The following is a 13,406-nucleotide window of genomic DNA, read 5'->3' on the forward strand; positions in this document are numbered from 1 at the left end:
GAATATCATCTCCTCTGTGAAAATTCCTGATCCCCACTAACACCGCTCTCATCTCCAAGACACTACAGCCTTTGTTTATACATCTGTACCTACCCAGCCAAATACAGCCTGCCTCCCCACCCACCCTCTCCAACTGAGCTTCTTGCGGGAGGGGATCAGGGCTGTGCTTCTCAGACTTTATTTTGCATAAAGACCACTTGGATGGAGTATTAAAACACAGCTCCTTGGCCCCCATTTCCACAATTTCTGCATCAGTAGACGTGGAGTGGGGTCTACTGAATTTCCCACAAGCTCCCAGATAGTGGTCATGCATGCGGCTGGTCCAAAGCCCACCCTGGGAGAAGTTCGGTGCCAGTGTCCAAGGACAAGTCTGAACTCCGGTTTTGCAGTGATGAAGCCACATGGACTTCCCATTGTGGAGCCTGAGTCCTAGTTTACAGGAAAACACCTCCGGGCTAGCCTGTTGCTGGTCAAGGTCATCATGGAGGACAAACCAAGAGGCCGCCTAGGAAAGCCTTTGTAAATCCTAAAGCCGGGTTGGGGCTTGGGGGACATGGGACATGTGAGCAAAAGCACCTCTTCCCCGGGCTCTGGCCAGGGCCAGCCTGGGTGCCTCCAGGTGGGTTGCAGCTTGATCCTAACTGAGCAGCAGATCTTGTTTCCTCCCCAGCCACATGGGAACCCTGATTTGCAGTCCTCAGACCTAAAGACAGGTTTTCTTTCAAATGCGCAAATCTGTCACCTGGTATCTATATAGGTTACCTAAGTGGGGATTTCTAGAATGTTCTCTAATGGAACTAAACCCCGAAGCACCTTGCAAAAGAGCAACACCAATGACACCTGTTTGATGGCTTTACTGAGGGAAGAGGCCCGCTGCTTATTAAAATAGCATCTACTGTTCATCCATCCAACAAATCGGGGATATCTGATATTTACATGCAGGGCACAGAAGCCCCAGCAGGGCTCCCTTCCCAAGATGCCTCATCACAAGCCCACAGCATGCCAGGTGTCACCCACCCTGAACAGCAAACCCCTCGGGCAAGGGGCCCAAGCCGAGCCCTGCACAGCTCCCGAGCCTGAGGAGCCAGGTTACAGCAAGTGGGGTAATTGGCTGGCTTTCCAGAGAGCATGCCCCAAAGCCAGCATGCTGATCACATTCCAGAAGCAAGAGTTCGGGGGTGGCAAGTCACCTTTCCACACTCCCGTGAGTTACCCCTGGCTCCTAGAAGCTTCTCTGGGACCAGGTCACGTGCGGACATGGGCATCAAGAGCCCACGGTACACATTAAAATGGGTACATTTGCCCTGCGAGTCCCTGGAAAGTCAGATAGAGGCCAAATCCTATGTGACATTTTCGCCCAGGCCTTCTCTCCGGGAGTACTCTGGGATATGTGAGTATAGTTCCCCAGGGACAAAAGAAAAGGCAAAGAGGGTGGAATAAGAGTTACTCCATGAGGGCCTGGCCGCCTCCTGCTCAGCTGGGGGGAGCGGGGTGGGGGAGCCTTTGCCTTTGCTGGTACCGGTCAGCAAGTTTACTTAAAGGGCTGGACCATTCCCTCTCAGCAGGACCCCAGCTCCAACACTTGTTCAGAGTCTGCAGCTGTGTCCCAGGACTGGTCGGTCCCCCCCAACCAGCAGCATCCCGGCCATTTACAAATGAAGAGACAGCAGCTGCATACGGGGAAACAGATGGCCCTCCTCATTTGAATGGGTTTGATCTGGCAACGCAGGCCTCAGCAAGTTCGGGCCCAGCCGGGGCAGAAATCCTGCTCAGGCTGAAGGCACAGATTCATAGCCCGAGGGCTCTTTAGCAGGCAGCTGGGTCCGAATGACCTCTTGGAGGTTTGCTCAAGTCAGAGGGGGCAGGGAGCCTCCGCGGCGGGCGGGGCCCATCCCCAGGGGGCTTCGCCCCACAGGACCAAGAACTACAGGTCCACGGCCCTGGGATACTTTCCTCCAGTGATTGACAGAGAAAAGGAAATGTTCCCCTAGGGCGATCCTGTGCCCTGTGCCCCAGGACTGAAACCACATTCATTCAGGAAATTCCAAATTAAGACAGGTGTCACCAGGGTTATTAACCTTACTCCTAGGCCCTAAGCTGTATATTTGCATAGAAATAAAACCTTCTCCAAAACAAACCTGGAAGAGATCCCGCTTCTCCAGGCAGAGCCCCTGGCAAAACCCACCAGAGCATCTCATCTGTGCTGGGACCCCAAGCATCTTGGCTTGCTGTGGAGGACACACCCGGGGGTCATCAGGGGAGGCCCCACAATCAGTGTTCACTACCCAGGCCAGGTCCACTGGGCTCCCCTACCCTCCACCATCTCCCTGCTTCCACGTTAGCCTGGTAAGAAACCACAGCTCCAGAAAAGACACACGAGGAAGAGGCTGAGAGCTAGCCCTGACCACCTGTTCACAGGCCCTACCTTTAAGGGTGAGCACCTCTCAGCAACACGTGAAGGCTGGCAGACAGCCTCAGCGGACAGCAGAGGGGCCAAGCCCCGGACAGTTCTCGAGCTGTGCAGGAAGCATCTGGCTGATACTGACTAGGGCTGAAGTGGGGTTCAGGGGGGATGCTGATCAATCAAGGTGGTGCCCACCTCCCCAGGAAGAGTAGCCTTAGGAAGCTGCATAGTCAGAGGACCCAGAAAAATCCTCAACATGGCCCACAGGCCTCCCAGCCTAGCGCGGCCTCCTCTAGCCTCACACGAGCCCCTGGCCCCCATCGCAGCAGCACTCAGGCCTCCTTAGGGTTCCTGCCTCCCTGTGAGACTCCCCACGCTGCTCTTCAGGGCACCTGCATCCCAGATTGGAACTGGAGCCCCATTTTTGTAGTTACGTGACAAAGGTCTGTGTCCACCCACTCAACAGCACTTGAGACTACTTCTGGCTTGCCGTGCTCTCCCCACAGAACCCAGCACACAGTAGGGATTCAAAAAATATATCTGGGGGGACAGTCAAAGAAGCCACGGCAATTATACTCCTGTTGTCTCTGCCAGGCTCTGAGAGGTGTCACCCCACCAGGGCTGCGAGGCTGAGAGGGAAAGCTGCACGGTCTCCTCCGGCCAAGTTCTCAGAACCTTCTGTCGTACACTGAGGCCCTCTTCTCAATGCCACGACCCCTGGGCCTTCTGCAGTCACTGTACAAGTTCACTGCAAAGCCCAGCAGACTAAAACCAGCCCCAATTCACCTCCATGTCCAGCAAGCTCCACTCAGAAGTTCTTTTTAAATATATTTTAAGATCTTTTTTATTATTTATTTATTCATGAGAGACACAGAAAGAGGGGCAGAGACATAGGCAGAGGGAGAAGCAGGCTCCCTGCGGGGAGCCCGATGTGGGACTCCATCCCAGGACCCTGGGATCATGCCCTGAGCCAATGCAGACGCTCAACCACAGAGCCACCCAGGCGTCTCAGAAATTACCTTTTTTTAACCACCCAAAATGAACTTTGTTTGCTTTCAAGATCCTCTACTCCTCAGCCTCTTCCTCCCTTTGGGCTGCCCCTCATAGCCAACAGAAGGTATAGGTATTATTCCTTCTGGCCTTTCATTCTTAGATTTTTTTCCCCCTTTCCCACTTTTTTTTTTCTTTCCTAGTTTCTGACATCATAAGGGCCAGGTAGGTAGGCCTTGGAATTTGTCATATCCCTGACTGCAGGTGGTAGGAGCCTCGGGTACACCAGTCTGCGCAGGTGGGTCTTGACCCAGTCGAAAATCAGACATGCTGAAGAAAAGCTTGACATACTATCAAAGTGACAACCAAAAAGGCAAACAGTTAGCAGTGCCAGGGCAAACTGCCAGAAAATGGGCAAATACCAGGGCGGCCAGCCCTACCTGCCCAGACTCCTGCCGTGTGACTCAGCCTGGGTCACTAACCAGGACTCTCAGCATCTCCCTCCAGTCTACTGGGCAGGAGAAGAGTTGAGTTTTCACTAATAAGCTACATAACCACTGGAGGCCATTCTAGAAGAATGACAAAGGGGTAATTATTGGAGAGGTTTTATCGCCCATGACTTTTCTTTAAATAGCTTTAGGAAGATAGATGTGGATGTCTGGAGAAGTGACAATGGAGAAGTGCAACTGACCAGCAGCGTGTTCCTTGCACGTTTAATAGTCAAATGACAGATCTAGGAAAGAACGAGGGAGCCACCACATATCCCACAAAAGATTCTCCTGCTCAGGAAAAAGAAGGAAAATCCAATGATAAAGTCTTGGTGACTGACACAAATAAATTCACCCAAATGCCTGGGCCCAAGCTAACAATGAGGTCTTGGAAGAAACATTTCATCTCCAAGAGTCTTGGTCAAGGGTCTCCTCCATAAAATGGGACTATGGGTACCTAGGGCCAGCTGGATTATTAAGATTAGAGATGAGGGTGGAGGAAAGTGTTCACAAGGTACAAACTTCTAGTTGTAACACAAGCACTAGGCACATAACACAAGCATGACAGCTGTAATCACCAGGCTGTTCCGTGCATGTGCCTGTAGATCAGGGAATAGATCTTAGGAGTTCTCATCACAATGAAAAATATTTTGTGTGTGTCTAGAGGAGATAACAGATATTAAAGTTACTGTGATCATCATTTCATGATATAAATAAGTCAAAGCATCATGCTGTATGCCTTACACTTACACAGTGCTCTATGTCTATTGTATCTCAATAAAACGGGGGGGAAGAAAAGATGAGACACAGTGCAGGTCAAGGTACCTAGCTAGCACTGTGTCTGACACATGGCAGGCACTTAATAAATGGTACTGAGTTACTGTTACCATCTTCATCCTTATCCTCTCGAGGAATGGGCTAAAGAATATGACCCCATCCATCCAACTGACCACTTCCCCCTCACACCCCCACCTGTCCTATCAAGTGACCCCATCAGGGCGTAACAATGCAAAGGACTGTTCAGTTCCTCTCCCTTAGCAGTAGGGTCCCCTCACAATTTCCTTACCTTCCCTAAGTTCTGGAAGCCCAGCTACCTGTGCACCAAGCAATGCCCAGCAGGCTGTCCAGGGGAAGTCACTATGGGCAAACATGGCAGGAAGTCCATAATGGTGCTCCCCTCACTGGCTTGAGCAAAGGCAGAGCATGCTACACCCCAACCCCACCCCCTGACCCCAAAACCCAGTCTCCATCGTTCTTCACAGGGCCTAATGACAATCTTTTGGAGGCCTCCAACTGAAAACTCTCTCCTTGCCAAAATATACTGCTCTCCACAAAGCGCGGGTCCCACCATGACTGCAGAGCTACAACTGTGTTTTTTCAATGGGGAAAAAAATAGATCAACCCTGAACCATCTGGACTGCCCTCAGCAAAGTGATCAGATCACATTTCTCAAGTCCAGACTCACAAAGACCCAAGATAATAACAAGGGATGGATAAAGCAGGGCCTGGATCATAATTAAGGTAAATGTCTCTCATCAGATTTATCATTGTACGTTGCAGGGTAACTATACCTGAAATATTAGTTTTAAATCCTCTATCAGTGGCTCCTGGGGGGCTCAGCTGGTTAAGTGTCCAACTCTTGGTCTCAGCTCAGGTCATGATCTCAGAGTCATGAGATGGAGCCCCACATCACTGGGCTCCACACTGGGCATGGCTCCTGCATAAGATTCTCTCCCTCTCCCTCTGGCCTTCTCCCTCCCACTTTAAGAAATAAAACATTTGAATTTTTTTTTTTAATCCTGTATCAGGTTTTTACATTGCCAAGAAAGTGGGGATGGGTAGAGAAAAAAGTAGCATTTACTAAGCACCTCACCTCTTCTAGGCCAGGAACTACAGTAAGGATTCTACGTCTATTTGCATTTAATCTTCATATCTCGCCTTCACATAGACATTATCAGCACCATTTTAGATAAAAGGAAGCTCAGAGAAATTATCTATCTGATCCAAGGTCACAGCATCAGTAGATAAGGCAGTGATTCAAGCCTGAGTTGCCCAACTCTAGGCCAAATTCCTTGTCTCCAGAAAGCACAATACATGCTATTCAAAATTATTTCATTCATTTTTATGGGGGAAACAATGTCAGCTGAAAATTTTAAGTTAATTTTATAGAGGCTTTTTGGTCTTTTAAAGATCTGAATGATTTTAAATTTGAAACATCCATAACATTTAGGATCCATAATCAATTGTGCACCTACCTCTCCCACAGCTAGGAATGCAACATGTTTTGGTGGAAACCCAGGAGGCTTGACAGACAAAGAGGTGGCCCTTAAAGGCAGGCACACTCCTATGGGGCAATCTCACCGTTAACTGTCAACTAAGAATCTGAAGTTTGAGTTTTCCTAAAAGAGTTTAAACCAAAGACTTATCACAGTAAAGATACTGAAAATAGCAAAGATCCTATTTTCATTCTATGGCCCCTGCCCACCCCGCTCCCCACCCAACACACCAAGCTGGCCTTGATGGGGTCTACATATTCTTAAAGCATTACAACTGGTCATGTATGAACACCTGAACAGTAAACAGCCATATGTAAAAAGAGACCACATAGAACAAAAAAGGACTTCTTCTGTTAGAATATAAATATGACAATTCATGGAGAGTTTCTCAGTATCAGAGTCAGAACAGAGTTTCTTTCTTTCTAGGAAAGGTGATACATAAATCATACAAATAAATATGTCCCTTGTCCTCATTCCTGAATAGATCAGAACTTTCCTTATAGGCTGCTTTTTTACCTCCTCATAAAACATATTCACTAGAACCTGAAATTTCAAATATGTGCATTCCATTCGTACAGGACTTGGAATTCGCCATTCTTCAGTTGGACAAAGGGTTAAAAGAAAGAATATGTCACAGCTTAGCTCCCTGACTCAGTCTAAAAAGAATCTGAGATTTTCAATATTCACATGAAGTGGCAAAAATCCAGAATGGGGCGTAATTACTTATGTATTCCAAAGTGGAATAAATGACAACGGTTCACACCCAACATCTTACAACTCCATCATGGTGCAAAGTTTCCCAGAACCAAAATCACGGAAAACCTAAAGCATGCCTATTTTACATAACATACACACTTCAAGGACACAACCACAGTCTGTCCCAATAATTAAATATCCTTTTGCATGAATATGTAAATAGTAAAACCTTGAAGTTACATAACTTTCATAAAGCCTAGTGAAAGCCCAAAAGCATCACACAGCATTGAGCCGGCTACCATTTTGGATTTTCTATCCTGGCCTTTTAGAAAAGAGTAGTCACAGATCAGAGCAAGGAAGGGGAAAAAAAAAAAAAAAAAACACTTGGGAAAAGTGTGACCTTTGTTAATTTCAGAAGGAGACACCTCCAAGACACATGGGATCATTATAGTAAAGTGGCCAACAGCTTGTTCAACCAGACTTCATTAAAGAGCCTGGCCTCAGGCTCCCTACCCTCCCTCCCCTTGACACATTCTCAAATTCAAGGAGGCCACAGCTGAACCAGCAGGGTCACTCCAGGTCTACCTGGGGAAGCAGAAGGAAGTGGCCGATTTGTGGAGACTCCACGGCTGCCAGAAAGCCTTAAGGCTTCGTGTGAAGATAAACATTTTCCCCAAAATGGAACATGAGTTATACATAGCTTTAAAATCTCACATCCGGGACCCTTAGTTGGCTCAATGTGTAGAACACATGACTCTTGATCTCAAGGTCATGAGTTCAAGGCCCATGTTGGGTCTAGAGCTTACATTAAAACAATAATAATAATAAAAAAATAAATAATAAAATAAAGATAAAAATTATAAAATCTCAAGTCCAAGAGCCTCTAACATGTCAAAGCTGTGTTCTTAGGCGTTTGCTCATCTTGGATACAACAATGCTCACCTTGGATATGACGACGCTGCAGTGTAGCTGCTCAGACCAACTCCCCTTTTTAGTGGAGGCCAAAGGTTCAGCCCCTACATCAGGTTCACTGCTCAGCCATGTACAGGCTTGAACAGGGTCACCGTCAATTAAAAGAAACCCCTCTACAAGGGCAAATCAGAGCGAGGAACCTGGGGCAAAGGTGTGGCAGGGTGTGCAACATCAAGCATTTCTGTGCCATTAAAGCTGGAAAAGCAGAGCCATGGCTAAATCTAAGTGGACACAGCAAATAGATAAAAAGATATAAAGCAAATAGATAAATAGATAAAAAGAATACAGAACCTGAGGCTAAAGTCATCCCTCCTCCTCAAAGAAAACAAATAATAAAATCATGGGTATTTCCGCACAGCGACGTAAAAACCAACGGATGGGAATCGTTTGTGGGATCACCTGAAAAACTTGCCAAAAATAATCTGAGTTGCCTACCGAGGCAAGTCACCATGCTAAGAATCCAATCAGGACAGCGGAATCCAATGAGCACACTGGCTGTACTTCCTACCTGGCACCCAAAAGCCAATTTCTCATGTTCTCCTTGAAAGACTAAATTCAGACAGCTTCCACAGAAATGGAAAATCAAGCCAGGCCCTGATGAGAAAGAATGGTAGCCTTTTAACAATTACCCTGGGTAAGTCAACACCCAAACAAGAAGACTGCAGGCTGCAGGGCTACTGGATACATTTTATGCAGAATGTGAACACTGAACAAGACTCTTCCTGTCTAAAGGCGAGCCTAGGTATTCCATAACCACTAATCCTTCACTCAGTCTGATACTGGAAACATCTCCTATTGGATGGCTCTGGTTATCTGAATTCTCACCCTCAGCTGGGTCCCAAGGACTTGGAACAGAACCACTCACGGTTCCTTGGTGGGGGGGAGGAAGGGGGGGCTTGTCCCCATAGTAGGTATTCACTGTTTTGATTGGTTAAAATAAACAGAACACACACACACACACACACACACTGAATTCAGATCAGAGAGCAAGTATAGAAAGTACACAAACGCCAGTTCTCTCAGCTTGCCCAATTATAGCTCTCGAAGTAATATTAAGCACAGTTCTTTGTCTCTGAATTGTGAAATACTTTATACACAAATAAAGAATGTGTACTTCACTGTGTCTGTAACTGCATAAGCCTGCATTTGGTTTAGCTGACCAAGAGCTCAGTCCTCGTTCCTCGACTAACTCTCAAGTTCTAGTCAACTCTTAAATATTAACACTCGTACTGAGAAACAAAGATGCAGATAATACAAAACAGAAGATTATTCTAAATCATTCACTCTTGGTATGCGGATATATCCTTTTTTTCTTTTAACTTGCAATTAAATGCGTATGGCTGATGTTACGGCATGTACAAGACTTCTAACAAAGGACTAAGCCATGCTGGAAAAATCGGACTTAGAAAGTTCTCCGTGTGCATCCTTCGCTCACCCACTCTGCCACTGAGCTTTGGACCAACTCGCATTGGGCCGGGACAGCATCATCTCTTAGAAGGTGGCCAAAAAATTGGTTTAAAAAAAGAAAAAAATGCAAACTACTTTCTTCCCAGGTTGTTGCTTTCCAGAATCACACTTTGTGGAGGGTGGGAAAGTAATTAGGGGTTTGGGGTTGGAAAAGCCCTTTTATTTTAGCTCCTACTGGGCTGGTGTAAACAAAGATATCATTAATGTCAACAAGGACTTAATTAACCGGAGTAGGTGACAACGTCAGAAAGAACTTGAAAGAGTCACCTCCTCCCCAGGATAATCAAGCTTGACTATTCTTTAAATAATTAGAATATTAATCAACAGAACAGTACTTGGCATTGACGACTGCCCCCTCACTGCCCCCTCACCCCGCCCTTTGAGTCAATAACTGAGTTTATAGCCTTCAGCCATTCCCCTCCAACAAATGAATGACCAACTGAAAATATTCTTTTTTAATCTGGGATATTAACTAAAATCTCCTGGAGATTATTTTCTTGTCAAGTCAGTTGAGTAGATCCAACCCTACTGTTATCACTTCACAGTGTCCAGAAGACAAATGGTATGTGATAGATGATATGATAGGATGATATAGGATAATATTGTACAAAGCCGAGAAGACTCCAAAAGGATCCTCCAGTATTAGGGCTCCAGGCTCCTTCCTGGAACTTACTCGCATTTTTCTCTGGACACATTTTCCTTTGGTCCAGCCCAATAGACATCATCTAATATGAGCCTCCAAATTAACAAACCAAAAAGTCTTCCAAGATGGGGCCTGGCACAGTAGAAGTTTAAGGCTGAATTTATGTTACCCAAAGCTATCGTTATACTGGCCACACAGGACACACTGGGATTAACACACACTCATCCATCCATCCTCCCTCCCACCCTCTTTCCCCCCAGTTCGGCAGGACCATGGCCTAAACTGGAGCGGTCCCAGTCAGTTGGTCGGCTTCCACTTAACTCCTTTTTCATCTGGAATTAGACTGACACCAAAGCAAAACTCCTGCAATGGAAGAAGTCAAATGGGTTGCCAATATGGTGCTAGCAGACCAGGACAGCACAGACCCTACAGAAAGCAAACACAGCTGCCTGCAGACACCAAGGGCCTTCTCTGTTAGAACTTTCTTCTCAGCTGTCCCCCAAAGCCTCCACATTTCCTGATGTTGTAGCAACTGGCACACCTGGCCCCCACGGGACAGAGCAGACACATGTGCCCATGTCACCGGGAACAAGGATGATAAGGTGTCCCGGGTGCTCAGGAGATGCCAGGCCGAGTGCTGACTGCTGTCTGCTACCAGGGACCCTGAAATCTCCTGGTGACCTTTTGAGGTGAGGAACCAGAAAAGCTCCCAAGGACATTAATATACATTTAACATTAATGAAGACCTTCATGGTCATCTTAGCAAACCATTGGATGACAGAAAGGCAAATGGGTACAGGGGTTCGCATGCTTTTCCGAAGCCACCCCTCTGCAGGTCCGCATCTTCCGTTTAAAACGTCTCACAACCCTGGACACAAACCTCACAGAAGCTGTGAACCCAGAAAAATGCACGAAATGACTTTTGCAAAGTTATTTCCTATAATTTGGGGGAATTCGCAAACCCCCCTCCCCCACAACCCCCCAGAGTATCCACAGATCCCGGTTGGGAAGACCTGCTTTCAACAATACTCCCATTGTTGGTCATGATTTTTTTCCACACAAAGAACCGTTGGGGGGACTTTATCACTGTGCACAGTTTCTTCCCCTCTCTGCCCCACCTCTTTCTTCCTGAAGATTTTAGACTTTCTTCAGTAATTACGGACGATAAAAAAAAGTCCTCCAGGACCCTTTCGCACTTTGTTGAGATAAACTCCCAATAATGCCGCCCTGAAGGTAAAAATGAAAAATGACAGTTTCTTCCTAACCTGGGCCATTCCTGGGCTCCCCCGGTAGGAAATCCTGGCTCAGCTGCCTCGCTATGTGCTGAGCCATGCACTCAAGGGAAAACCAGCAATTAGGAAGCACATCTATTTTAATTATTAGCAAAATTAAAGAAGTACAGGCATGACTTTCAGAAACCAGGACCCTTTTCTCTCACATGAAGCCCTTTAAAAACATCGCCTTTGCAAATCATATGCGTGTTCAAGTCACAGCGCATGTCACAAGGTGGCTGTCCCATTATCGCCGTAGCTGGAGCCTGTAAGTGCCACAGACAGAAACCCTCGCCAGACTCCCCCTCCCGGAGACATCTGTGACATCACCGCACCTGTTCTGGTAAAGCCGCCAAGCCTCTGCGTGACACAGGGCCCCCCAGCCTCAAATCTCACCGGTGCTTGACCGCTTTGGGTAATCACAGCTATTTTAGGAAAACAGCTACCCTAACCTATCTTTTCACAACCTGTGTGCAGGGTCTCACTGGAAGCCCCCTTCTCAGTGCTCTCATCTAAAGGGGAATGCAGCCCTCCTTCCCCTGTTGTCCCCAAGCAGCTCTCTGTCCTTCTCTGGCCTGTGGCACGGGGTGCTTGGCCAGAACAGCTGAGCTGACCCCAGACCACTCAGGACCCACGGCGGCCCCCAAAGCTAAGCAAGCACCAGGTGGGCGCTCAGCAAACAGGTTCATTAAGTGGCGATGAGTGCTGGGATCTGCCGTTTTATTCTCGGATTACCACTCGAAAAATAACTCAGCTACCAATATTCCCTGCTGATGACAGATTTCAATGCCGCCCCAAGTGGAGGCTTGGCTACTGTCGTCTCCCCCCAAAGACCCGGGAAGGAGGTTCCAAACCTGCCCAGCTGAGTAATTCAGCCCCACTGAGTGTTCACAACTGGCTTTCTGCCTTTACAATTAAAATTTCCAAAGCTGAAATACCAGCGTGTGGCCTCTTCGATCTGGAAGTTCTCACAGACGTGGGAGACGCCCATGCACCTCCACTTGCAAATTTACCTAAAACAGAATTTGCAGCTTCTGTGACGTATTGCTTAGGTATTGGGAATTACAATGACTTAAAAAAAAAAAGTAATAGGTCAAGCATCTCTGTGAACTTCAGAAGCCTCTTTTTTCTCCTTAGACAATGAAAATAAAACGTCAGCATTTCAGATGATGGCAATTTCCCTTCATGGCTCCTTTTGCAGGAAAACAGCAATTCTTTACATCCTAAGCAAGACTCTCCCTCCACTAAGAATGCTCCTGCAGGAAGGCTCTAGATGGCATTCACCTGCAGGCTCCCCTCCCACAGCTCTCCCGGGCCACTGGAAAAAGCTGAAGTGCCGGCTGCCTCCCTCACCCAGTGCAGAGAAACGCACACACCAAGAAACCACCAAACTCTACCGTTTTGCCTGCAGTGTCACAGCAAGGAACCTTTTCTCACAATCTCTGACTTAGGGGTTGGGGGTGGGGGGAGGAGGCAGGCAGCAATCTCGGACTTGCAGGGGAGAAGAGAGCCCCCTCTCCTTGCTCTACAGAGACTCACTTCCAATGCAAGGGCAGCTGATTCCCAAACAGGCCTTGACCTAAAGTGCCACTTCTGCAGACACCTCCCCAAACAAACTTGGCACCCCGAAAGGTGGGGCGAAGCAACTTACCTTCCGGCTCTAACGTGGTGTCCTCCACTAAATTGAAGGAGGGCCGGGCCAGGGACAAGGTTGCCATGGTGACCGCGGCCAGGCAGACGAAGCGGGCCCAGCTGACCATGGCCGCGGCGGTGCCAATCCCCCGTCCTCTTCCGTATCTCCATGTGGACGTCACTCCCATCTGCACACCTCCTCTGCGAGCATGGACCGCCAGCAACACCTCCAGCCTGCGGTGGGCTACGGAGCCAAGGTGCTGCCGCAGCCGCTGCAGCCTCTAGGGGAGACAGAGTCGGCGAGTCAGTGAAATCCTCCTCCCCGAGGCCAATTCATTGAAACCCAAGGGGCTAAAACAGTTTCTGGGCCTCTTCAAATAGATATGCGCCAGCAGTTCCTCTGCATCAGCGGCAAATGCACGCGTGCCTCGGGGTCGCGGGTGCTCCCACCAGGCCGGCCCACCCCGGGTCGGGCTGATCTCCAGGAAGCAGACTTTTCAGAAGCGGAGATGAAAGAGTAGCCCCGGGACGCGGCTCCGAGCGGCCACTTCACTTAGGCAAAGTGCA

General features: G+C 48.0%; 1 protein-coding gene across 1 annotated transcript in view; it reads right to left on the reverse strand.

The window, feature by feature from the left end:
• The window catches only part of FGFR2 (fibroblast growth factor receptor 2), a 102,289-nt gene extending 89,170 nt beyond the window's left edge, over positions 1-13,119 (reverse strand). Inside the window, 1 exon segment of the mRNA NM_001003336.1 lies at positions 12,859-13,119. Coding sequence (NP_001003336.1) covers positions 12,859-12,967 — 109 coding nt within the window. The 5' untranslated portion in view covers positions 12,968-13,119.
• Positions 13,120-13,406: the final 287 nt, after the last annotated feature.

Source organism: Canis lupus, chromosome 28 (assembly GCF_011100685.1).
Source record: "Canis lupus familiaris isolate Mischka breed German Shepherd chromosome 28, alternate assembly UU_Cfam_GSD_1.0, whole genome shotgun sequence".
Lineage (NCBI taxonomy): Eukaryota > Metazoa > Chordata > Mammalia > Carnivora > Canidae > Canis > Canis lupus.